This window comes from Monodon monoceros, unplaced genomic scaffold (genome assembly GCF_005190385.1).
Source record: "Monodon monoceros isolate NGI ecotype Baffin Bay Population unplaced genomic scaffold, NGI_Narwhal_1 Super_Scaffold_4, whole genome shotgun sequence".
Lineage (NCBI taxonomy): Eukaryota > Metazoa > Chordata > Mammalia > Artiodactyla > Monodontidae > Monodon > Monodon monoceros.
The window spans coordinates 45,975,514-46,002,992 of record NW_021703781.1 but is presented as its reverse complement, the minus strand read 5'-3'; the positions used below and the strand labels follow the sequence as shown (position 1 = coordinate 46,002,992).

Below are 27,479 nucleotides of genomic sequence, written 5' to 3'. Positions count from 1 at the left end.
CAGTGTATATACGTACCTGTAAAGTCCTGTCGTTGTTATATAAAATCACTCTTGAGCATAATACAAGTTTGCAGACATGTATTTTAAAAACCCGAGTAACTAGGGCTATCTAAATGATGTTCAGCCGACCCTGAATAGTTAGCAATTGTTATGTCTGATGACTGTGTCCTTTTCATATATAGTAAATGTACTTAAATCCTTAGATAATGTTAACTAGTCTTCATCAATTTTAGAATGTACAAGAAAGAGTTACAAAGCCACGAGACAAGCATTAAACTAGACCCCTGTGTAGAATACTTTCAGTTGAACAAAGCTGCATTTCTTTCTTCCTTTTTCTTTCTTTTTTTCCTTCCTCCTTCTTCCTTTCCCCTTTTCCTTCCTTCCTTCCTTCCTCCCTCCCTCCCTTCCTCTCTCCTTCCTTCCTTCAACATTTTAGGATCACTGTCACAAACAAATTTCTATCTGGCAAAAGTTTGCCTTCAAAATTAATGATTCAACAAAATGGAACACAAAAGACAAACTTAAACAACATATGCTCCAAGAGATTGGTAGGCCAATGAAGAATCCTACAATCTGAGAAAGTGGTTCTCAGAGGGGAGGCTCCCATGTGGTTGTGTACCAGGGCACTTAATCCTGTAGATTTTATTGAACTTTGTGTTTCTCCCCACTGTCTATGTTCTGCGAGTGTTGTTTTAAATAACCTACCAGAATATTTTATGTACCAAATCTAATATTTTCATCCACAAGTACACTTCCCAACTTCAACAGGAGTCCTATTTAGAATGCAAAGTATTCTAATGATAGAAAATATTTAGAAAAAAGTCATCCCTTTTGTCCACTTAGCTCTTCATTACAAGAGATACTTTTCCTTGTAAGTTTTGTTCAGTCCAAGACTAACATTTATTAGAAGTTAGAAGTGACTCTTTTCATTTTTTAGAAGAAAACAAATACCTACCGTCTAAACGAGCAGGATATAACAACAATCTTACTGGGTTTACATGAGATTTAGGGAACAGTAAAAGATTCTCTTATTGCTTCACTACATTTTTTTCAAGGTGTGAGGACTTAAGAATTGGCCTTCATTAAGCCAGAAATCTCCAAGGACACAACCGAAAAAAGTTAATAATGGTGGAAAAATCATCAGGAGGGGATAATAAGGTAATTGTGGATGTGTGAAATTCTAAATCTAAGTAGACCATTCATTATTAGCTGGATTCCTATTATTAATCCAGGAACTGATTTGTGATATTGCAGGACCATAAGCTTTGTAGATACCGTCATCCTACACTTCATTCTGGCTCGACCCTTTTGGCCATTCATGTACCCCTTTTATCATTGGGTGCCAGGAGGAAGAAGCCATCTTTGAGGTTTTGTTATTTTTCTCACTCACAGAACACATTTGAAATTCATCTCTCTCTCAGGTCTCAGTTAGCTGTCCTGTGTGAGGAGAAAAGAGCCCCGAATGTAATTTATAATCCAGAGTCAACCATTTTATATGCAAATTGTTCTTGGTTTAGTAAGATAACCTCTTCTGCCACTTCCATTATGATTTATGGAGCCAGGGTCAGCAAAAGCACCTTGGGAAGTGTGGGGTATTGCACAGATGTGTATTTTATTCATTTCGTGCAAAACGATTTGGTGACTCATTTCTCAAGCACACAAGAGTGATGGAACTGGTTTGGGGTAGGTCCATAGAGAGAGTAGGTATGGAACCTCCTGGGATGGTTTTTACCGGATTTATTTACTCAGCTATTTATTTAGTTACTTTTGAAGTTTATCTTATTGAAGTCTAGTTGATTTACAATGTTGCATTAATTTCTGCTATACAGCAGAGTGATTCAGTTATACATATATACATACCTTCTTTTTCATATTATTTTCCATTATGGTTTATCACAGGGTATTGAATATAGTTCCCTGTGCTATACCGTAGGACCTTGTTGTTTAGCCATCTTATATGTAACAGTATTTATTTTTGACAGACTGAAGCACATAAGGAGAACCTCTTAGAGTTGTATCCTGAACATGTGTTTAGAATCCATATTTTTTCTAATTTCATCATACAGGGAATCACTGAATTCCTTTGAGAAATTAGAGTTTTCAGTTTGGAAATGATGTTTCCAAATGTATTTCAACTTGAGATAAGAAGACCTGAATTATTTTACTTCTTATATAAAATGCATGTATAACTCATGTTTCCAAAGCGTGTTCACACAGCCATCTCACTGGATTCTTGAAAACAGCCCTGCCGGTTAGCCAAGGCAGCTGCTATTGGGGAGAGTATGTGATTTTATTGAAGGCCTGTTGTCACTGTACTGGAGTGGGGTCATGCATTAATCCCAGCTCTTCAGCTCCAAAGTCTGTGTGGTCCTAGGACTAACAGCGTCACCGTCACCTGCGATATTGTTAGACATGCAATCAGAAACTCTGGGAGTGGGACCCAGCGATCTGTGATTTAACAAGCCCCCCCAGGTGATTCTGATGGCACCTAAAATTTGAGAACCCCACTGCACCCATGCTTGCTTGGGTGACTTTGGGACTAGGCAAAGCAAAGTTAGTTTATCATAGTAGTAGTTTGAAAAAAAATTATTTTTTTTACTTTATTTCTTCCCCTACTTCCGTTATTTACAGAGTTTGAGTCTTAGGGCAAGTTTGGTTTGTTGGTGTTAAGTTTGGGGAATAGTTTAAGCTTAATGATTTAGGAATTGGCAGAACTCATACTTTCCAAAAGTGCTGAGGAGAGTCACAAGCAGTGGGGTGCTGAAATCAGCTCCTACTGGTTCACGAGAGCCCATTGTGTGCATGAGAGCGCATTGTGTCTTCCCAACGCTGTGTTTAGTGACATCGTGTTGGTAGCTTGAAGCTGGCTATGGTGGGAGTGATTATACCGTGGAAATTGGTAAATGCTATAAACCAGGGCATTTGCTCCCAGGGAGCTGGTTGTTAAACATTTACCCGCACGCCTTGGTGACAAGGTTATGTTCACATTAACTGAAGCTTCATCTGTATGTTTGCTGGATCTGATGGGTTTTTTTTTTAATTTAAAACTAGCTGCCAGCATTTAAAAATTGGAAGTTTTCACATAAAAATCTGGGTTTCCAGCTCTTGAGAAATAGAATCATTTGGCAACATTAAGCCCTTATTACCACATGGCAACAACGGGCTGCAGTGAATTTTAAATACGTGTTGATTGTCTGTGTGCCACAATCCCCATCATTCTGTTACTTTAACATTTAGTCAAGGGACTTCACTCCTTTATTGGCTCCTGCAGCATTTGCTTTTGTTACCATGGTATAAAGAAAACTAAACCCAAAGAAAGAGTGTTTCTGCATAGCTGGGATCTGAACATACTGTCCAAGTAATGATTTGACTCATCGCTTACACTTGGGAGCCTGTCTCTATTCCTGGATGGAAAAGACCTTTGAGGGAGGTCTCCATAGGTCTCCATGAAAGTGACTAATATTTCTGTTCCCCAGTTCGGGGATGCATGACCTCAGGCTTCAGAAATATCCATCCCTCAGTAAAATGTTATAGAAGAGATGTTCGTTTGCTGCTAGCACTTTATTTGAAAGTGATTTTGAGGGGAAAGGTGAGATCTTTCCCTTCAGAGCAAAGCTACGTGCTTTGTTTACTTGCCCTGACAGGTTTTTCTTTTTCCCGAACATAGTTTCAGGATGTCCCCTGAACAGACGGTGTCACTGTTCGTGTTTGTGATGTTGGTTCTGGGCACTGCTGTCAATATTGTTGATGGACCTCCGATTAATTTTTAAGCAGGTGAACCTATGGCCCCAAGACTGGGTGATGAAATCACTACTTTTCGGTTTGTGGTGATCCAGGAGGGGACAGTTTTCCCTGTTCCATTTAAGAAGTGTTTATTAAGCCATTATTATGGACAGGCCTTTGAGCGTGGTGCTCAGGGGCACCCACTGAACCAAAAACAAGCCAGAATGTGACCCACGCTGTGAGCGCGTTGGAAGACGTTGATAGGGCCAGGGAATCCCGGAGGATGAGAAGATAGCGTTTACACGGCTGTGTCACTATAGCGTTTAGGTCTCCAGATAGCCTTATACCTATAGTATTACCCCCTGAACACGTGAATCATGACATGCATCTCACCCAAAAGTTCCACTTGGTGAAAAATGAAATGTTCAAAATCACTTATGAGATAGATGAACTTTATCACCAAGTGTCATTTAGAATGATTGTTTCTGTGTATCAAGAAAATGTCTAGTGCTCGTTTCGGCAGCACATACACTAAAAATTGGAACGATACAGAGAAGATTAGCATGGCCCCTGCGCAAGGATGACACGCAAATTTGTGAAGTGTTCCATATTTTTAAAGATGTTAAAAAAAAGAAAACGTCTACCACCTTGCTGGTAACCTATTCTAACTAATTCTGCTCTGCAGGTATAGCTTCAGTGGATTTTTGTTGAATGGGACATTCAGGTGAGTGATAAAACGTCAAAAGTTTTCTTCTAGCTATTAACTTTTATAATGAAGATGATGCTTTTGGGGCAAAATATCTAAGTATAGTAGTTGTGTAGGTGGTTTCCAGATCCCAGAAGCAGGACTCATTATGAATGAAGACAAGAGAAGAACAGCGAGGTGTTAGGAGGCATTTGCTAGTTGTATCACTTAGGCAAAATTATTTAAGCTCTATGAGCCTTAACCATAGAGTTAGTATAACAATACCTCCTCATAGGGTTTTTGTGAGAATTAAATGATCTAGTACAGGTGCTTGGCATATAGTAAATGATAAATACCAGTTATTATTTTCTTAAAGAGATTTTTTAAAATTTAAATTAAAACTTGAAAATGATCTTCGATCGTTGGTTCAGTTTCATGTTGGTGAATGTTAGATTCTTTTTTTTTTTTTTGGACCAGCAATAATATCACTCTTGAGGATTGTGAATAAACTTTTGAGGATGCAAAGTACCCATCCTCTGCTAAGGCTAGCCCTCAGCCAGCTTATTCCCCTTTACTTTTTTCCCCCGTACCTAGGAGAATAGGAGTTTTTGTTTCATAGGAGCATAAAAGGACACTCTGGGACCACCTCAGCTATTAATAAAAGAGTCAATATTTTTTGAGTCCTTTGCACTTGCCAAGCCCTGTGTTAACATTTTACATATATTATCATCATGTAACCTTCACAATACTGCACTGTGGGTATTATTCCCATTTTACAGAGGAGGAAACTGAGGCTTGAGAAGTTAAGTAACTTGCCCCACATCCCTCAATTAGGTAAGAGTTGGAGTTATAGCTTTCAAAGCCAGGTCTGTCGAACTCCAAAGCCCAGGCTTGGGAAAAGGAGAGTTGGGCTGTGTGGGCTCAGAGGAGATTGTCCCCAGCTCCCAGGCTCACATGCCTCCCTCAGGACTCCGTATCCTGCCAAGAAGTGTAGGAGCCTTTCTGCTTTCAGAACATTTCTCACTTGCCTCACCCTGAGGTATGCTGGGTGAGTGCTCTAACAGTCCTGTGACTGCTCTAACAAATTACCACAAACCTAGCAGCTTAAAACAATGGAAATTTACTCAGTCATAGTTCTGGAGGCCAAAGGGCCGAAATCAAGGTGTTGGCAGGACCACACTTCCTTCAGAGACTCCTGGGCAGAATCCATTCTTTGCCTCTCCCAGCGTCTGGTGGCCATCGGCCTTCCTTGGCCTGTGGTGCAGTTCTCCAGGCTCTGCCTCGCGTCTTTACACGGCCTTCTCCTCTGTGTCTGTCAGATCTTTCCTGTGTCTCGTAAGGAAACTGTCAGTGGACTTAGGGCCCACCCTGATAACCCAGGATGCCCTCTGCATCTCAAGATTCTTCACTGAATCACACCTGCAAAGACCCTTTTTCCAAATAAGGCAGCATTCACAGGTTCTGAAAATTAGGACATGGACGTAACTTTCAGGGGCAACCCTTCTGCCTACCCCACGTGCTAGTGGCTTCCTTGCCAGCTATCAGGTAGGGTCCTGTCTCTCAGCAGGCACCGGTAAAGGCTGCCTTTCCAGTGGAATGACTGGTTCTCAACAAGATTTCACAGCGTGGTGCTTGAAGGATGTTTCCATGCTTTTCCTGTTCATGACACATGTTAAGTTCAGCTGAAAGCTTCCAGGGGCTTCCCCTGAGGTGGTAGTGGTCTCTCTCACAAGGGTTCCTTCTCTTTCAGATTGCTGACCTTCAGCTCCACAAACTGGACGAACTGGACTGTCTGATTCAGGGCCTGCTTTACGTTGACTCTGTTGGCTTCAACGGCAAGCCGGAATGTTACTATTTTGAAAATCCCACAAATCCCGAATTGTGTCAAAAAAGGCCGTACTGTCTGGATAACCCGTACCCTATGTTGCTGGTGAACATGGGCTCAGGTGTCAGCATCCTAGCAGTGTACTCCAAGGACAACTACAAAAGAGTTACAGGGACCAGGTAAACGTGGTTTCCACTAGAAGAACCTTTTTGTGCTTAAACCCAGGCCTCTTCCTTGAAGACCACTTTCTGAAAATGTTATTTATATTTAATACATTTTTAAAAGAAAGATCTTACCCTCCTCAGCCAACCAAAAAGGATCTATTGGATATGTTACACAGGGTGATTTATAAAGGTTAATAAAACACAGCCTTGGTTGGAAACTGGTGAGGTTGTGGGAAAAAGTGTTGCACATACCAGAAATTTTCCCAAAGGCAGACATATTAAGTGCCAGGTGAATGGCAGGGACCACAAGCACAGTAGAATCCAGGTGGAAGGATGCTTGGGATGGTCAAAGAGGGCTTCTTTCTGGAAGTACCTTGGTGCCTAGCACAGGAAGAATTGCTTGAAATAGTCGTTCCAATCAGTGAGCCAGATTGGGTTTACAAAGAGTGTTTTTTACCCTCAGGTAAATGCTCCAGCTGCAAACTGGAATAGTCAGCACACCTCACAGGGAATTTGGGAGTGCAGTGGACGGGAAAACAGCCCTGCAACTAGAGCAGAGCAGAGTACCATGTTTCTTAATGTACACACTCCCCAAGGGCACGTGGGCTCAGCTTCCTGTTAATGGGGATTCAACACGGGAAAAAGACCCAGGGTCAGAAGTCTTTGAGAAATTGTAGTATAAACAAAATTAAACAGGTTTTCCTTACTTATAAGAAGATTTGGTATGAAGTGTTTCTTCAACTTATTGGACCACAGAGCCCAGTTTTGGAGGAACAACTTAAGGAACTAGTGTGTGGTATGTGCTTTGAAACATGGTATTGAAACCCTTGTTTTTGATAGATGAAGATATCACGTAACTTCTCTGGGCCTCGGTTTCCTTGTTTGCGCCATGAAGTGAGTGAATTGTTTCTTAGTTTCTACAAGCTTTTCCAGTACTGAAATTCTGCGGTTCTACTCACCCGTTAGGAGGAGAGCACTGCTTTTCTCCCGTATTGACATGACTTGTGATGGGTTCTGCAGACATCAGTGGTTCATCACTGGGGAAGGGAAGATTGAGGCCCCCAGGGGACGTTTGGCAATGTCTGGAGACATTTTTTGGTTGTCACAACTGGAGGTCCAATGATAATGGCATCTAGTGACCAGAGGTTAGGGACGCTGCTAAATATCCTACAGTGCATTGGTCAGTCCCCCACAGCAAAAAAAGTATCAAGCCCCAAATGTTAACAGTTAGTGGTGTTAAGAAACCCTGAACCACACATTCTGACTGATCCCGCTTTTGTCCGGAATATAGGCTTTGGTGTGTACGTTAATTGCCGCTAGTCAATACATTTTCTCACTGAGAATACAGCACTAACCTTACTTGCTCCCATGAGAATCACAACGGGCCCAGTGGCCTCATTAGGACTGTCAGAACTGTCCAAGACAAATGAAGAATTCGGCTGAGCTGGTTTTACCTTGAGAGAGTGATCTCCTGAGAATGGTATAATTTTTAAGAAACTACAAACTGCTTCCCCAAAGGAGCCATTGAATTGGTAGAGCTAGTCTCAAGGTAACAACAAGCTAAACATTTTCCAGAATTAGAGATATTTATAATTTTGTTCATTAACACTTAACAAATTCATGAATTATATCACAGGTACGCTCTCTCAAACTTGGGGGTTCCAAGGATCTGGGTTGTCTTTGAATAATGAGCCCAGTTGTGACGTTTGGCATCTGTCACATGTGCAATAATGCCTATCCATTCCAGTTATTGGTAAATGCCAGTTAATGATCACTGATTTGCAATCATCAACAAATCCTGTGTGGATGCCCAAGCTTCCTTACAAGCTCTCTGTAACCAGTAGTTTTGGAAAGGTGCTACAGGAGACTGAAGGTTACTAGAGAGCCCTTTCTTGGGCTGCCACAGGTGGGGGAGGGGAATGAAATATCAAGTTTCTGGGCCCCAGATCTTGTCCAACCAGAGTTGTTCTGCCAAAGGTTTTTTTTGATCCAAGTTAGAAAACCACTGATCTAAACTAGAGGCATACCTCGGAGATACTGCAGATTCCATTCCAGACCTCCGCAATAAGCGAGTATCGCCATAAGGCGAATCACACAAATTTTTTGGTTTCTCAGTGCATATAAATGTTGTGTTTACACTGTACTGTAGCCTATTAAGTGGGCACTAGAATTATGTTTTAAAAATGTATATGCCTTTATTAAAAAATATGTTATTGCTAAAAAATGCTAACCATCATCTAAGCCTTCAGTGGGTAATAATCCTTATGCGATAGTAGCACCAAAGATCACAGATCACCATAACAAATACAATAATAACTTTAAAATTTGAAATATTGGGAGAATTGCCCAAAATGTGACACAGAGACACAAAGTGAGCAAATGTTGTTGGAAAAATGGCACCGATAGACTTGCGGATGCAGGATTGCTGCAAACCTTCAATTTGTAAGAAATGCAATATCTGCCAAGTGTAATAAAGGACAGCACAGGAAAATGAGGTGTGCCTGTATTTTGGTCAGCAGTGAACATCAGTGTGTGGAATACACTTTGGGAATCACTGATTTAAGCAAAGGCTTCAGTTTTAATTTTGTTACTCCTACTGTGATAGCTATAACTCTAGGTTTTTTGTTATTCTCATATACCCTGTTTTCCCATTAAGCATTTTTATTTTTAGGAAGCCACATCGTTACAGGATATCAGTTTTCTTTTAAGCATGTGATTTTAAATGGTTTGTTTCAGTGTTGTCTGTAACTTTACTGCATCCTAGATTAGTAGCAACATTTCTGTTGACCAAGTCCAATTTTATTATAGAAGTCAACTGAAAAAACAGAACTTAACAGCTAACGTTGTTAGAATGTGTAATCTATTAAAAGAGGAATGAAAAGAATTTTAAAACTTCAGTGAAACGAACAGTGCAGCTTATTTCATTCTTTTGGAATCAGTTTTAAGGGCATGGATAATTAAGTAATTGGATTCTTCTACTTCTTCCGAAAATTCCTCACTACAAGTTGGTTGGGTTTTTTTTAAAAAATGATGTTTTGGTCTCTGATTTGCTGAGGATCTTGCTGTGTGTCTGCTGAAACAAACATGTATCTGATTATGAGAGAATCACTAGACTAGAGAGTGGTTAGCCAGGTTAAGGAGGTCAATAAAGTGCTCTTCTGCAACCGTGCATTCTTTCCTCCTATCTGCAGTGCTCCAGCTATGCCAATTCATGCTCGCTTTCTCCATTCAGCTCTGATTCTTTGTCTGGAGTCACCTGTCACTTTCCAGTCATACAAAGCCCGTGTCCTTTTTCACTCATACCAACACATCAGATGATGAGTTGCCTTCTTTCTAAGTCAGCCAGTGTCTTCAGGTGCCTGTGTTTGGAGTTGCTTGTTGAACACCTTGATGAATCCAAATACCTGATATTCAAAGAAAGGTTATTAGTGTGGATGAAAGGTAGGAACTAGAAATGTGAGCCAACCCTTTTAAAAGAATATAAAGAGAGAAAACAAGGCAAATTCAGATGACATGCAAACCAAAAAGTGTTCCCATTAAACCACGCTAACTTTCTAGGGTAGACTGAAACTAACGACGTCGCATGAGGTGCCCTGTTAAATGTAAATGAAGACGAACTTTCTTAGAGGGAATCCAAACTTTCTACTGTGACTGAGGTGTCAAGGCAATAATGCCCACAGAGCTCTTTTTGTCCTTGTGGTACTGCACCTACAGTTTGGATACTGTGACTTGTGCCCAGCTACCTAATTGTCCATGAGAATCCATCATTTCAATCAAGTATGTATTTTTGTAAGAATCACTGTTTAAGAAATATCACAGTTAGTCCTTAGATGTGATTTAAAGAACCGTGTGTCTATAATCTGGTGCCTTCTTGGTAACAGTTATTGACAGTCAGTATAATTTACCCTAAATTTTCTTTTTTCAAATTTAAGTTTTAAAAATAACCTCGATCTCAACTTGAATTTTCTCTTAAAAGCCAGTAGCCAAACACATGTGGAATTCCCAGGGCTAGCAGCTCTTGAGGCTTCAGAACAAATTGATGTGCATTTGCTCTTCTGTCTAGTAGGTAAAGAGTAAGGCCCATTCATGGCCATATCAGTGCTCTTTCCTGCCAGGAGCTCACTGGTGACAGCTTTACTCTGAATCTGCTTTACTTCCCCTCAGGTAACTTTGATATTAATACACAATTGAGTTCACTTTCAACTATCATAATTGGTTTCTAATTTTTTCTCAAAAGACTATTTTAGAAGAATTTCCCCCCAAACAACTGAAAGCTTTTAAAACATGGTTTGAGCATTGAAACCATTTTAAGATCTTTGTTACTATTTTTTGACTATTGGGTGGTAAGTAAAGTACTAATAACCTTTTCTAGAGTTTACTAGAAAAAAATCCAATATGAGATCCATCGGTGGTTTCCTTTTTGAAATTTTTGAGGAGCTTAAATGAAATTATTTCTGCTAGAGAAGCAAGGTCAGATGAAAGATACAGCTTGGGGACCAGCTATTCCGGGCAGCGTCCCAGTTCAGTTTTGTCACCACAGAGTTTGTCTCTATAGATATGAACTGTGCTTCAGGTACACACAGTTTCTTTTTCTAAGTATTTGTTTAGCTACATATGTTTGTATTTTTTCTTTTTAATAGAGGTCATTTCTCTGGTTATTTGCTGCTTTCAGACCACGCAAATAAGGGAGATAGATCATGATTTGGCCCCATTTTATAGGTGGGAAGATTGCATGAAGCACTTAGGTCAGTGGCTAGTTCAAGGTCTCACAACGGAAATCAGTGAGAGTCTTTCTCTGGTTTTGTTCTTAAACTTCAGGGCGAGTTTTCCTTGATGTTTCTTTTAGTCTCTGCCCTCTTTTTTTATCCAATCTACCCTAAAGCTCTTTTTCACCCAGCACTTTGATTCAAGTGCCCCTTTGTTTTTCTTCTGTTCTTATTAACCCATATTAGTGATATTGATGTAGTTGGGGACTTGGATGGGCATCTCTTAAAGTAAAACTTAAAAAATAAACCTTATTGTTCCTTCAGTCTTGGAGGTGGAACATTCCTAGGCCTATGTTGCTTGCTGACTGGTTGTGAGACCTTTGAAGAAGCTCTGGAAATGGCAGCTAAAGGCGACAGCACCAATGTTGATAAGCTGGTGAAGGACATTTACGGAGGAGACTATGAACGATTTGGCCTTCAAGGATCTGCGGTAGCATCAAGGTAGAGACTAAGTAGCTAGGAGCAGTAGCGATTAAACACAAGGCAACCTCTCCACCCTGGCTGTTCATTTAGTTGTTGTTTTTTTTAAATGTCAACCCACCAGCCTGGTGCAAGGATCTATAGCACTGGAGCTCAGACTTGATCTCCTGCCCTTGATGAAGCACTGAGATGTTTAGCTCCTGATGCTTGTGCTTAAAATAAGGCAGCTTTGAAAGAAGGTTCTGGAAAACTGCAACAGTTTCCCCCGTTCCATTCTTGTCCAGATATCTAGAGGCATTTAATTTTTTTTTTTTTTTCCCCGTTAATAGCCATGCTACTTTGTCCCTATTAAGAAAAGGGCAGCCAACCATTCATACCGTAATCCTGTCTGCTTGTAAACCATGGTAGCCAAATCAGGTCATTTGAGCTCAATCAGAGTTATTCATAAAGCTTTCCACAGTACTTTGGTGGAAGCATGGGGCCTGCCTAAGGATGATTTTGAACACTCTCGCTACTATTTCCAACATAGCTTTGGCAACATGATGAGTAAGGAAAAGCGAGATTCCATCAGCAAGGAAGACCTCGCCCGAGCCACCCTGGTCACCATCACCAACAACATTGGCTCCATTGCTCGGATGTGTGCATTGAATGAGGTAAGGCCTTAACCTAGGGAAAGCCATGTGTCATTCATAAACATCGTTTGGCAGTGCAATAACTGTTGACCCTCACGAAACCACAGATCCTTAGGAAACCTGCCCTTCCTCGTAGTCACACCTGGTAGGACATGAGGGGCGTGTGTTGCGGGGAGGGACAGGAGTATGTTTTAGTTTTAAGTAGGCACTAGATGATGACAAACAAAACCATCTAACTGTGGAAACATGGTAAAAATGACAATCTATACCATAACCTCTCCAACCTCATGGACACACACCTAATGAAAGCTGGCGAAAATCTCTCTGCATCCTTGCAAATAATTGCAGGTAAAACATTCCACTTGCAATATTTGATATTCTCTCTGCTTTCAGCTTCTTTACAGTGTTGCCTTGTGGCATGGAGTTCAAGCAGCATTGTACAGGGCTATCAAAGCACAGAGAGCTTGCTACAGCTGGGGCCAGCCAGAGCCCCAGGCACAAGAAAGGGTGGACCTGATGACAGACCAAGCTTTGGTACCATGTGTTAAAACACTGCAAAATTCCTTTGCAAAGAATGGAACGCTTTTCTGAAATACAAGATGTGTAAAGTAGATGTGTAATACAGCTGAGTTGTATTAGGAAGACAAGAAAGAGGGGGCATGGAATAGGTAATAGTAGAAGAAGCACTAAAGAATCTAGTAGCATCAGTAGTAGACTTTTTTTTTAATATAAATTTTAAGAGAAATATGACATACCTACAGAAGAGGGCTCAAATCACAAGTGTACAGCCTGACGAATTTTCACACACACACGCACACACACACACACACACCTAATACCCACCACAAAGATCAAGAATTAGAACATTACAGGTACTGCAGAAACCCTTTCGAAGCCCCTGCTAGTTGAATAGTGGACTGTTAAACAGGGTATGAGGCAGTCTTTATAACAGGTGGATGGCAGCCCTGCCTTTGAACTCTGGAGTTACAAGAGAGACATCCTCCTTTCACAATATTTTTTTTTCACATCTTTATTGGAGTATAAATGCTTTACAATGTTGTGTTAGTTTCTGCTGTACAACAAAGTGAATCAGCTATATGTATACATATATCCCCACATCCCCTTCCTCTTGAGCCTCCCTCCCACCCTCCCTATCCCATCCTTCAAGGTCATCACAAAGCATCAAGTTGATCTCGTGCTATGCAGCAGCTTCCCACTAGCCATCCATTTTACATTGGGTAGGGTAAATACGTCAGTGCTACTCTCTTACTTCGTCCCAGCTTCCCCTTCCCACCCTGTGCCCTCAAGTCTGTCCTCTACGTCTGCATCTGCATCTTTATTCCTGCCCTGCCACTAGGTTCACCAGTACCACTTTTTAAAATTCCATATATATGCGTTAGCATACAGTATTTGTTTTTCTCTTTCTGACTTACTTCACTCTATATGACAGACCCTAGGTCCATCCACCTCACTACAAGTAACTCACTTTCGTTTCTTTTCATGGCCGAGTAATATTCCATTGTATATATGTGCCACATCTTCTTTATCCATTCATCTGTCGATGGACACTTAGGTTGCTTCCATGTCCTGACTATTGTAAATAGTGCTGCAGTGAACATTGTGGTACATGACTCTTTTTGAATTATGGTTTTCTCAGGGTATATGCCCAGTAGTGGGATTGCTGGGTCATATGGTAATTCTATTTTTAGTTTTTTAAGGAACTTCCATACTGTTCTCCATAGTGGCTGTATCAATTTACATTCCCACCAACAGTGCAGGAGGGTTCCCTTTTCTCCACACCCTATCCAGCATTTATTGTTTGTAGAATTTTTTATGATGGCCATTTTGACCGGTGTGAGGTGATACCTCATTGTAGTTTTGATTTGCATTTCTCTAATGATTAGTGATGTTGAGCATCATTTCATGTATTTGTTGTCCATCCGTATGTCTTCTTTGGAGAAATGTCTATTTAGGTCTTCCACCCATTTTTGGATTAGGTTGTTTGTTTTTTTGATATTGAGCTGCATGAGCTGCTTGTATATTTTGGAGATTAATCCTTTGTCAGTTACTTCATTTGCAAATATTTTCTCCCATTCTGAGGGTTGTCTTTTCATCTTGTTTATGGTTTCCTTTGCTGTGCAAAAGCTTTTACGTTTCATTAGGTCCCATTTGTTTATTTTTGTTTTTATTTCCATTACCCTAGGAGGTGGGTCAAATGAGATCTTGCTGTGATTTATGTCATAGAGTGTTCTTCCTATGTTTTCCTCTAAGAGTTTGATAGTGTCTGGCCTTACATTTAGGTCTTTAATCCATTTTGAGTTTATTTTTGTGTATGGTGTTAGGGAGTGTTCTAATTTCATTCTTTTACATGTAGCTGTCCAGTTTTCCCAGCACCACTTACTGAAGAGGCTGTCTCCATTGTCTATTCTTGCCTCCTTTGTCAAAGAAAAGGGGACCGTATGTGTGGAGGATTTCTCTGGGCTTTCTATCCTGTTCCATTGATCTATCTTTCTGTTTTTGTGCCAGTACCATACTGTCTTGATTACTGTAGCTTTGTAGTATAGTCTGAAGTCAGGGAGCCTGATTCCTCCAGCTCCGTTTTTCTTTCTCAAGATGGCTTTGGCTATTCACGGTCTTTTGTGTTGCCATACAAATTGTAAAATTTCTTGTTCTAGTTCTGTGAAAAATGCCATTGGTAATTTGACAAGGATTGCATTGAACCTGTAGCTTGCTTTCGGTAGTAAAGTCATTTTCACAATATTGATTCTTCCAATCCAGGAGCATGGTATATCTCTCCATCTGTTTATGTTATCTTTGATTTCTTTCATCAGTGTTTTTTATTTTCTGAGTACAGGTCTTTTGCCTCCTTAGGTAGGTTTTTTCCTAGGTGTTTTATTCTTTTTGTTGCAGTGGTAAATGGGATTTTTTCCTTAATTTATCTTTCTGATCTTTCATTGTTAGTGTATAAGAATGCAAGAGATTTCTGTGCATTAATTTTGTATCCTGCAACCTTACCAAATTCATTGATTAGTTCTAGTAGTTTTCTGGTGGCATCTTTAGGATTTTCTATGTATAGTATCTTGTCATCTGCAAACAGTGACAGCTTTACTTCTTCTTTTCCAATTCGCGTTCCTTTTATTTCTTTTTCTTCTCTGACTGCTGTGGCTAGGACTTCCAATACTATGTTGAATAATAGTGGTGAGAGTGGACATCCTTGTCTTTTTCCTGATCTTAGAGGAAATGATTTCAGTTTTTCACCATTGAGAGTGATATTGGCTGTGGGTTTGTCATATATGGCTTTTATTATGTTGAGGTAGGTTCCCTCTGTGCCCACTTTCTGGAGAGTTTTTATCATAAATGGTGTTGAATTTTGTCAAAAGCTTTTTCTGCATCTATTGAGAGGATCGTACGGTTTTTATTCTTCAGTTTGTTAATATGGTGTATCACATTGATTGATTTGTGTGTATTGAAGAATCCTTGCATCCCTGGGGTAAATCCCACTTGATCATGGTGTATGATCCTTTTACTGTGTTGTTGGATTCTGTTTGCTATTATTTTGTTGAGGATTTTTGTGTCTATGTCCATCATTGATATTGGTCTATAATTTTCTTTTTTGGTGATATCTTTGTCTGGTTTTGGTATCAGGGTGATTGTGGCCTCATATAATGAGTTTGGGAGTATTCCTCCCTCCACAATTTTTTGGAAGAGTTTGAGAAGGATGGATGTTAACGCTTCTCTAAATGTTTGATAGAATTCGCCTGTGAAGCCCTCTAGTCCTGGACTTCTGTTTGTTGGAAGATATTTAATTACAGTATCAACTTCATTATCTGTGATTGGTCTGTTTATATTTTCCACTTCTTCCTGGTTCAGTCTTGGAAAGCTGTACTTGTCCAGGAATTTGTCCATTTCTTCCAGGTTGTCCATTTTATTGGCATATAGTTGCTGGTAGTAGTCTCTTATGATCTTTTGTATTTCTGTGGTGTCAGTTGTAATCTCTCCTTTTTCATTTCTAATTTTTTTGACTTGAGTCCTCTCCCTTTTTTTCTTCATGAGTCTCTGGCTAAAGGTTTATCATTTTTTTTTATCTTCTCAAAAAACCAACTTTTAGTTTTATCGATCTTTGCTATTATTTTCTTTGTTTCTATTTCATTTATCTCTACTCTGATTTTGTGATTTCTTTCCTTCTACTAACTTTGGGTTTTCTTTGTTCTTCTTTTCCTGGTTGCTTTAGGTGTAAGGTTAGATTGTTTATTTGAGATTTTTCTTGTTTCTTGAGGTGAGCTTGAATTGCTATGAACCTCCCTCTTAGAACTGCTTTTGCTGCGTTCCATAGGTTTCGGATCGTTTTGTTTACGTTGTCATTTGTTTCCAGGTATTTTTTTATTTCTTCTTTGATTTCTTCAGTGATTTCTTGGTTATTTAGCAGTGCACTGTTTAGCCTCCATGTACTTGTGTTTTTTACTGTTTTTTCCTGTAATTGATTTCTAATCTTATAGCATTGTAGTCAGAAAAGATGCTTGATACAATTTCAATTTTATTAAATTTTCCAAGCCTTGATTTGTGACCCAAGATGTGATCTATTCTAGAGAACGTACCATGTGCACTTGAGAAGAAAGTGTATTCTTCCACTTTCAGGTGGAATGTCCTAAAAATATCTATTAAGTCTATCTGGTCTATTGTGTCACTTAAAGCTTTTGTTTCCTTATTTATTTTCTGTCTGGATGATGTGTCTATTGGTGTAAGTGGGGTGTTAAAATCCCCCACTATTATTGTGTTACTGTCGATTGCCTTATGTATTGAGGTGCTCCTATGTTGCGTGCATAAATATTTACAGTTGTTATATCTTCTTCTTGGATTGATCCCTTGATCATTATGTAGTGTCCTTCCTTATCTCTTGTAACAGTCTTTATTTTAAAGTCTATTTTATCTGATATGAGTATTGCTACTGCAGCTTTCTTGTGATTTCCATTTGCATGGAATATCTTTTTCCATCCCCTCACATTCAGTCTGTATGTGTCCCTAGGTCTGAAGTGGGTTTCTTGTAGACAGCATATATAAGGGTCTTGTTTTTGTATCCATTCAGCCAGTCTGTGTCTTTTGGTTGGGGCATTTGATCCATTTACATTCGAGGTGATTGTTGATATGTATGTTCCTATTACCATTTTCTTAATTGATTTGGGTTTGTTTTTATGAGTCTTTTTGTTCTCCTGTGTTTCCCACTTAGAGAAGTTCCTTCAGCATTTGTTGTAAAGCTGGTTTGGTGGTTCTGAATTTTCGTAGCTTTTGCTTGTCTGTAAAGCTTTTGATTTCTCCGTCAAATCTGAATGAGATTCTTGCTGGGTAGAGTAAAGTTGTAGGTTTTTTCTTGGTTGTAGGTTTTTCCCTTTCATCACTTTAAATATGTCCTGCCACTCCCTTCTGGCTTGCAGAGTTTCTGCTGAAAGATCAGCTGTTAACCTTATGGGGATCCCCTTGTATATTATTTGTTGCTTTTCCCTTGCTGCTTTTAATAATTTTTCTTTGTATTTAATTTTTGATAGTTTATTGGGTTTATCCTGTATGGCACTCTCTGCACTTCCTGGACTTGATTGACTATTTCCTTTCCCATGTTAGGGTAGTTTTCGACTATAATGTCTTCAAATATTTTCTCAGAACCTTTCTTTTTCTCTTCTTCTTCTGGGGCCCCTATAATTCGAATGTTCATGTGTTTAATGCTGTCCCAGAGGTCTCTGAGACTGTCCTCAATTCTTTTCATTCTTTCTTCTTTATTCTGCTCCCTGGCAGTTATTTCCACCATTTTATCTTCCAGGTCACTTATCCGTTCTTCTGCCTCAGTTATTCTGCTAGTGATTTCTTCTAGAGTATTTTTAATTTCAGTTATTGCGTTGTTCGTCATTGTTTGCTCTTTAGTTCTTCTAGATCCTTGTTAAACATTTCTTGTATTTTCTCCACTCTGTTTCCGAGATTTTGGATCATCGTTACTCTGAATTCTTTTTCAGGTAGGTTGCCTACTTCATCTTCATTTATTTGGTCTTGTAGGTTTTTACCATGCTCTTTCATCTGTAACATATTTTTGTCATTTCTTTTTTTTTTTTTTTTTGATTGGTGTGGCTGTATTCCTGTCCTACTGGTTGTTTGGCCTGAGGCGTCCACACTGGAGTTTGCAGGCAGTTGGGTAGAGCTGGGTCTTGGTGTGAAATGAGGACTTCTGGGAGTCCTCACTCTGATTAATATTCCCTGGGGTCTGAGCTTCTCAGTTAGTCCAGCGGTTTGGACTTGGTGCTCCCACCACAGGAGCTCGGGCCCAACAAGATCCCACAAGCCACATGGTGTGGCAAAAAAAAAAAGAAAGAAAGAGGAAAAAAAAGGAGCAGTTCAATAACAAAGAATAAAAACTAAAATAAAATTAGAAAGATAAAAATACATTAGGAAAAATAAAAATATAATCGAAACAAATGCAACAAGGTAAAACAAATCCAGCACAGAAAAAAGGAAAAAAAAAAGGGGGAACAAGTCAAAAGGAGCAGAATAATAACAAAGTATAAAGAACAAAATAAAATTCCAAAAATAAAAGAATTATTAGAAAAAATGAAAATGTAAATGAATCAACTACAAGGTGAAACAGAACCCCAATCTAAAAGAGGAAAAAAGAAAAAAAAAAAAAAGCCTTGGCTATGGGGGGCAGAGTTTAGGCAGGGGGTGGAACTTAGGCAGGGGCGATGCTCAAGCGTGAGGTGGGGCCTCTGCTTAGGACCTGCGCAGGAGGGGACAGGCAGCACGTCCAAACGGGAGCCTCTGGAGTGTGGAGTTCCAGAGTTTGGAGGTAAGGCCCTGGGTGAGGGTGTGTGGCTGGGGTTTATGCCCAGCGTGTTGGAGGGGGTCTCAGAGGGGGTCTCCGAGTGCAGAGGCAGGGCCGTGGGTGGGGGTGTGGGGTGAGGCTTGGGCTCTGCAGGGTAGGAGGGAGGCTCCAGGGCAGAGGATTAGGCCTGGGAGCCCAACAGGCTCCCCAGTGCCTAAGTGGACAGGGAAAGCACTGGCCACGTTCCCTTCCCTTCCTCCACGCCTACCCCCACCCAGGGTCTCCCCTGTCCCTGCTGGACCCCTAATCGTGGGCCCACCTCCCACCCCTCTACCCAGGGAAAATTTTCACAGTGGTTAATGGGTTCATGTATTGTTAAAGCTTGAGACAGTTAGAAGGCGATGTTCCCAGACCCTGGTTGCTCTTGATAGACTGAACAGAAAATAATGCCAGCTCCCAAGACTCCCTTCCCTTTGATATGAGTGACCATAGCAACTGGCTCTGTGAGTGAGTGAGGAGTGAGCAGTGTCTGTGTGGCAGATAGGCTGAGCTCAGTGTGAGGGGTGTGTTCAGAATACAAATCTGTATCCGTGACAACAAAAATATAAATGTATTTTTTGTTATCATATTGTAACCCACATACTGACCAAACAGGATATTTCACCATATATCCTAAAGGTAGAGACTGGGTATTGTTTCTTTTTTGTATTCCCAGTGTTTGGCACAGAGCAGCCTGACCACAGTTGTTAGATGAATAACCATGCCATAGCCATTTAATTTATTGAGTTGGTTGGGAGTTCCCTGGTGGCCTAGTGGTGGGGTTTGGAGCTGTCATTGCCATGGCCCAGATTCGATCCCTGGTCGGGGAACTGAGATCCCATGAGCCACATGGCATGGCCAAAATATTTTTTAAAAAAAATTTTTTTAATAAATAAATAAAATTTAAAAAATAATTTATGAGTTGGTAATAATATATTTTATAGTTGGAAGTTTGGGGGATTTAAGGAATACACAGGCAAATTTAGATGAACTCCAGTTTTAATTTCATATGTGAATGTTGGGAGCTGAATTTCATATCAGATCTAAGGCAGCCTAACATAATACCTGTAAATGAGCCCAGTATTAGTCTCTGCCTCCCCCAACCAAATTCTCCCCCTCATGTTCTTGTGGAATGCATTCTGAGGTTTGTTTAACTTCATCTTGGAAATCCTGAAATAATTCCACTTAAAAAAAAAATTCACTCTGCAAGGTCCTGGAGTACAGTGATACACAGCACATTGGGTCTGTTGCTAAATGTTATTTTTATGTCATGGTTCAATTGTTTTTCTTTCATTTTTTTTTTCCAGAATATTGACAGAGTTGTGTTTGTTGGGAATTTTCTCAGAATCAATATGGTCTCCATGAAGCTGCTAGCATATGCCATGGATTTTTGGTCCAAAGGACAGCTAAAAGCTCTGTTTTTGGAACATGAGGTAGGTTGAGTTCACATGGACTTAGTTGTCCTACATGGAAGTTTTTGGGTTGTCTAACATATGAGTGGGTTCCTTAGTTTGCATTTATGCAAAAGATAAGGAAGAACATTATATAAAATGGAAGCTCTATTATCCAACAATCAGGACTAGTAGATGGTTAATTTAAAAAAACAAAAAAAATGTTTAAATGATTAATCATGGAAAAATATCTTCCTACTTTTACCATTCTATTTTAATATAAAATGTATAAATGTTCATTCACTCACCAATTTCTTGATGTAGGACCAAGACCTATTTTTGAGCATGGGTTCTGCTGATCAGAGCTTTGTAATTGTCTTTTTTTTTTCCATAATCCACAAGTATTATGCACCTTTTATGATTTCTGGTTTGTTTCTTTAAAGTAGATCAAGAAATTAAAGATACTTATGAAGCAATTTGGTTGCAGAGTCATTCTAGATTTTCCCAATCTTTCATATGTAGGATCCACCTAAATAGAGGGCAGTGGTTTGTGACTACCTTTTTCAATCTTTGTTTCATTTTTTTCCATTTTTATTGAGATATAATTGACATATAACATTGTATAAGTTTAAGGTACACAACAATGATTTGATAAATGTATATACTGTAAAATGGTTATCAGTGTAAGTTTAGTTATCGTCCATCACCACACATTGTTACATTTTTTTTTCCTTGTGATGAGAACTTTTAAGATCTACTTTCCTAGCAACTTTCACTTGTTAACTAGCTTTTTAATCTTTCTCAAGAATTTAACTGGATTTTCAAAGAGGTGACCATTCATCTTGTACTCTTTTTATTGGTTTAGGTGGCATATAATTACATTAGATTATTACATTAACAATCAAACTGTCATAAACAAATTTGAGGATAAACACAGGTGACACTTGGCAAGTAAACAACTCAGCTGGTGAGAACAGAAGTGCTTGGGCTGCTCCGAGTAGCCTGGTGGCCTTGAGAGGCTGGTGTGCTAGCCATTAGGCAGCCTGTTTACAGAAGAAGTGGAGTGCTCCGGTTAATGCAAAGGGGCCCTTATATCCAGTTTCTACACTAATACAAATCGGAGGTTTCTAAAACTGAGTGGGGAGCCCTCATCTCTTCCCACCTCTTCTATTCCCCTTTAAAATCAATACTGTAGAGAGCAGCTGTTTATCACGGGAGGTACCCAAAGCCTTGGGTATATTGCAGCAGAAAGAACATTGGGAGAACGAGTGTCATAAATTTTAATTGTAATGAATAACTACTGTGGCATTTTTCTCATCTCCAAACTGAATTATTTATTTGAAAAGTTGCTGATGCACTTATAAATTATTTAGAGCTCTCTAAGCCTATGTTTTGTTTTATTAAAGCATCTAAAACAATACGAAGTTAAATACCAAATAGTTAACTGTTTAACTGTACTAAAGAAAGTTTTTGTTTTTGTCTTTTTAAGGAGGCTAAGGCATGAAGTGATATAACTTTTTTATGGGGGGCGAGGGCAGTGGAGTCTCAGAATTTTCACTCCCCCTCCTCCAACCAGAGCAGCTCCTTTTTTATCTGCTTAGTTACCAATTTCCCTTGTAAGATTTTGTTTAAAAAATAATTAAAGTGAAAAAGAAGACCACTCTTCTAGCCCATCTGGTGTTGCCATATTTAGCGATTAAAAATATAGGACACAGTTATTTTACCTGGCATTTATCTGGCAACCCTAAGTTTAGATCCTCTTGGACTAAGGCAGAAAACAAACCCTGGAAGCCGTCAGGGATTAAAAGCCATCTACAAGGGCTTCCCTGGTGGCGCAGTGGTTGAGAGTCCGCCTACCAATGCAGGGGACACGGGTTCGTGCCCCGGTCCGGGAAGATCCCACATGCTGCGGAGCGGCTGGGCCCGTGAGCCATGGCCGCTGAGCCTGCGCGTCCGGAGCCTGTGCTCCGCAACGGGAGAGGCCACAACAGTGAGAGGCCCGCGTACCGCAAAAAAAAAAAAAAAAAGCCATCTACAAGGGCACACAGGTAGTTAGTTGATGGTAAGATAAGGAAAAAGAGCCAGCATTTGGGGGAAACCTACTTCTCTGGATAAAAAGGCATCCCTTTGTACAATCTTAGGCCTCTGTGAATGATGGCTTTGGTTTGTTACTAAGTATCATAACTCAGTCTCTATGACCGATGAAAGTAGAGCAATTTTATATCTCCTTGTAGGTGTTTCTCAGAAATTTCTCTACCTTCTTAGGTTCACTCTCACTTAGGCAGGTCTTCCTGGAGGATATTATGGAGAGAGGACTTTTGGGAGGTGCTGGTGAGGTGGCCTTCCTGCCCTGCCTGGAGTCCTCACTCACTCAGTCCCACTCACTCCACTTATGTAAGTGCACGTCTCCTAAGAGAAGTAGTCTAGCCAAGCCGTTGAGAGCACAGGCCCTCACTGACTTGGAGACCTTAGGCAATGACTCTACCTTTCCATTTCTGTTTTAGCTTTTGTGGAATGGGGTGATAATATTATTTGTCTCATAAAGTTACTGTGACGATTAAGTGAGGAAATCCATGTAAATTTCTAGCATATAGTGAGCCCTCAGAGGTCAGCTGGCAGTGGAGGCAAAGATCCTACCATGTAGTGTTCTGCCAGATGCCACCCATTTTGCAGTAAGTAACTGTTGAGTCAGGCAAATACCAGAGGAGTAGAGTCTCTTGCCTTTTGGAAACCAGCTTCTCTAAACATTTCCATTTTTCAGCTTCCTTCATTTTCACAGATACGTGAGCTTTTCCTTTACAGATGAGCAAAGGGAAACTTGAGCTGATTTAGATGCCTTTCCGGGATCTACTGAGGGAAGCTTAGAGCTATACCTTGTGAGACATTACAACTTTGAAGTCAGATAGATTTGCGATTGAACCCTGGCACAACTCATGGGACCTTGAAAGGGTAATTTACTTTATGACCTCCCATTTCTCATCTGTGGAATGGGAGTACTAATGTGAATTTTGCCATGACAAGGATTAAAATGAAATAGTCCTAATCCTAAAAATTGTCAACACTGATGTAGTATACACTGTGGTGCCAGATATTTTTCTACGCACTTTACATCAGTTAATTTATTTAATGTATATAAACAAATAGATATCCAATGCATTTATTATTATTATTATTATTATATCATGTTTCATGCCAGAGGTCAGGTTTTAAGTTTCTTGTATCTATAGCATTAGGAGGCAGCATTCCTCGAATTATGAAAAACAGTAGGTATTGGACTAAGGTTCAGAGATAATCGTACAGAAGTTTTCTCATTGTTGTTGTAGGGTTATTTTGGAGCTGTTGGGGCACTGCTGGAACTGTTCAAAATGACTGATGACCAGTAGAGATGGGTCAGGGATCCAAGCTCTGCGGCTGGAGAGGGTGAAAGCCACTGTGGGACGGAAGCCAAGCCATTATGGCAGATGAACCTGCTGGATTTGTAAATAATTAAAATCCTTCTAGCTGATCTTTTACTCTTGGGTTTTGAGCTTATGATTCAAAATGGGGAATACAAGAGTTTTTTCTGTATACTGTATTTTTTAAAAAAATATTTGTGCAGCGTGGCCAAACCTACCAGTCTTATGCATTGACTTTGAAAAATGATATGATGTTTAAGAAGGACCTGAAATGTAAGTGCTGTTTATTTTTCTTCTGGGGTTTACTGATCAGTGTGGTAATTTTAACTTCATTTAGTAATTACTCTAGGAGATTTTACCTTGACTTATATTTTTCATGACGTTTCATGATTTGCTGTTGGTTTCAAATGAAACTACAAATCTGTCATGTTTTACTGTGAACACTATTTTGTTTGTTTGTTTACCTTTTTGGGTCTTGTTTTTTCTGTTTGAATGTCTTAGGGAAAAAGAGAGTCCTTCCCCCTGTTTCTGTCCTCAGATGACTCCCCATCCCCCCTCCAATACCGTTCTTTAATGTAATTGTTCATATTAATCAAGGTGCTGACCAACTCAATACAAAGTTAAGCACGAGATCTAAAGCTCTCAAAAGTGCCCTTGAAGAGAAAACTCTGAAAAAGTGTTCATGAATTTAGTGAGTCTGGCAAAAGTTGAAAATTATATGCAATTTTGTCGTATCCCTTATGAACATGTAGTGTTGCGGTAGATTTATTTTATGTTAGGCTATGTTAAATTGAAATGTTCTCTGATGAAGTGTCCTCATCCATGCACAGCGTATGAATGGCAACAAATCCTTGTGCAAGATATTGGGATTTACAGGGGAAAGTCTCCCGGTAGATTAACTGTTCACGTTGGGATGTTTAGGAGAAGTCATGGGTTGAGATGTCATGTGGTAATATCTGTGTTTTGTACATGTATGTAGCTAGGAGCTTTGTAACAAGGCGTCTTAAATAATAATAAAGTTGTTTTTTATTTGAAATATTTTAAACTGTATTTCAATCCCACTTTCTAAAATTAAAAAAAATTATTATACTGATCTATATATTTTTTTTGTTTGAAAGATCATTGGGACTGATGGGTAACTTTCAAATGAGAGTCTCATACAAATACTGAAACACATGAGATCTAATGATTTAGAACTAATTAATCTTTTGAATTGAGCATATTGCTGAAAGGGATTTTTGAAGGGCAGTACAATTGCTCCATGATGAAACTTTCCTTCTCTGCCTCTGGGCACTATCTTTAATTTCCATGTCTTCAAGTCTTGAAGAAGTTGATGTTAATGGAAGTATTCACTTGTCTGGTTGAAATAAAGCCTGTTTCTGTTGTGATTTTTTTTAGTGTATATGTTATTTTCATTTCTTAACCTTTATGTCCATCTTATCTGCTTTTGTGTCATAAAATGAATATGTGTTGTACTTTTGCTACTCTACATTTCATAACTTGAAGCTTTCACATAAGCATGGTAAGGTCCAAAACACTGTGTCTTCAGTTGAAGCTGTAGCCCTATGCAGGGTTTTTTTTTTTTTTTTTTTAATGTAGCTTTATTGTTCTTATACAACTAACTCCTTATTCCCAAAAGATCACTACTATATTTTGTTATTCTGAAAGAGTTCCAAAATTTGGTCATCACAATTATATTTGATCAACTTACGCCTGGCTTAAAAAAATTCAAGCAATTAAGATGCTCTTGAAAAAGGTAAGTGTGAAAATCCACATATCCTCTGTGATAGTACCTTTTTTAGATTGTTCTCTTCTGCCATTCCTACTCTCATCTGTTAGGGAATAGCACCCCTTGGATCATGGTTCTGCAAAAAATAAAATCAGGGCAAGTTAGTATGACTACATAATTTTTTAATTATCTGGAATTACTTGGTCTCTCATTACAAATGTTTAAAACATGAGGAGATAAATTACTCCGTTATACAAATATCAGTTAAATGTTGTTTACTTATAGCCAGCATTTTTTTTTTTTTTTTAATGAGGGAGTTGTAGCCTGAGGAATTTTTTTACATTCACTTGAATTATAGAAACTTTCCTTTATCTCAACATCATGAAGAAACTTGGCAAGACTAAAGAATTTTTATCTTGAACTCCATGAATTCAGGGTGACCAGGTGGTCCAGAACATGACTTTTGGTTCTGAGACAGCTGCAGTTTTGATCCAGCTCAGCTATTGACAAGCTTTGTGGACAAGCTGCTAACCCTCTCTCTAAACCCTAATTTTCTCACTCATAAAATGGGGCAAATAGTAGTTTTTACCTATGTATTTAAAAAGCTTAGCACAAGGGCTAACACATAGTAAAAGCTTCATTAATGCTAGCTATGCTGGAAAAAAAATAGATGTTTGTAAATTAATGCATTAAATCAGTGATTTCTAAACTGGAATGTGGGGAATCCATTTTAGCATAAAACATCACACAGATCTGCATATGCTAGTACACGTCTACAGCCCCATATCCACACTTCCAAAATCCCAAACTCTTAACATTTCTCCTGACAGAAAAATTCAAGACAGAAAAAGTTGATTTGAGCATTATTTATCATTCTCTGGAGGGCTCTTCACATGTTTTGTTGCAAAGCTATTAATGTGTTTGATTACAGGGTCTGCCCGAGACCCTACCAGAGGTGTTAATTAAGTAGGGAGCAAGGGCTTCCCTGGTGGCGCAGTGGTTGAGAATCTGCCTGCTAATGCAGGGGACACGGGTTCGAGCCCTGGTCTGGGAGGATCCCACATGCCGCAGAGCAACTGGGCCCGTAAGCCACAACTACTGAGCCTGTGCATCTGGAGCCTGTGCTCCACAACAAGAGAGGCCGCGATAGTGAGAGGCCCGCACACCGTGATGAAGAGTGGCCCCCGCTTGCCGCAACTAGAGAAAGCCCTCGCACAGAAACGAAGACCCAACACAGCCAAAATAAATTAATTAATTAATAAACTCCTACCCCCAACATCTTCTAAAAAAAAAAAAAAAAGTAGGGAACAAGTGTGAATCTTAAAAGTGGTCTCAAGAGTTTCAGATAAAGGACTCATGGAAAGATTTACCTGTATTCTTCAGTTTATGTACTTTTCCATATTCCATATTTACATGGATTCAGAGTCCCTTTGTTGGGAACCATTGTTACAGGTAATTTATACTTGACATCATTCAGTCATACAAGGAATATTAAGAAGTTATTTTGTGCCAGGAAGGAGCACTGAGTAAACTAGGAGGAATAGGATACAACCCCTGCTGTCCAGTGTGGGGAAGACAGAAGTCTTAAACCAACACATATAATTAAGTGTCACAGGTGTCATTCATTCATTCATTCACAAATATTCACAGCAGTGAACAAAACAGACCCATCCTCACAGACCTTACATTCTGGAAGGAAAGACAGATACATACCTAATTACATAATGTTACATCAGTACTACAAAGAGAAAAAGTAAGGTAGAGGGGCCTCAGAAGGAGGTAATTCTGTTTAGAAAATGAAAAGGGGATTGAAATTTCTCTGGTTAGAGTGCTCAAAGACAATCTCTCTTAGGAGGTGACGTTGGAGCAGAGGTGAATAAAGCTGAGAACACACCATGGAAATACCTGGGA

At 39.5% G+C, this 27,479-nt stretch overlaps 1 protein-coding gene and 1 non-coding gene across 4 annotated transcripts in view; both read left to right on the top strand.

The window, feature by feature from the left end:
• The window catches only part of PANK1 (pantothenate kinase 1), a 109,835-nt gene extending 84,608 nt beyond the window's left edge, over positions 1-25,227 (top strand). For all 3 annotated transcript variants that reach the window (XM_029245382.1, XM_029245381.1, XM_029245380.1), the window contains exons 3-7: positions 6,159-6,412; positions 11,428-11,604; positions 12,113-12,236; positions 20,361-20,486; positions 23,768-25,227. In XM_029245382.1, the coding sequence (XP_029101215.1) occupies positions 6,159-6,412; positions 11,428-11,604; positions 12,113-12,236; positions 20,361-20,486; positions 23,768-23,827 (741 nt within the window). In that variant the 3' untranslated portion in view covers positions 23,828-25,227. The remainder of the gene's footprint in view (positions 1-6,158; positions 6,413-11,427; positions 11,605-12,112; positions 12,237-20,360; positions 20,487-23,767) is intronic.
• Positions 4,231-4,338, top strand: LOC114883484. Its single transcript, XR_003790582.1, has one exon. It is a non-coding gene; the product is annotated as a U6 spliceosomal RNA (small nuclear RNA).
• Positions 25,228-27,479: the final 2,252 nt, after the last annotated feature.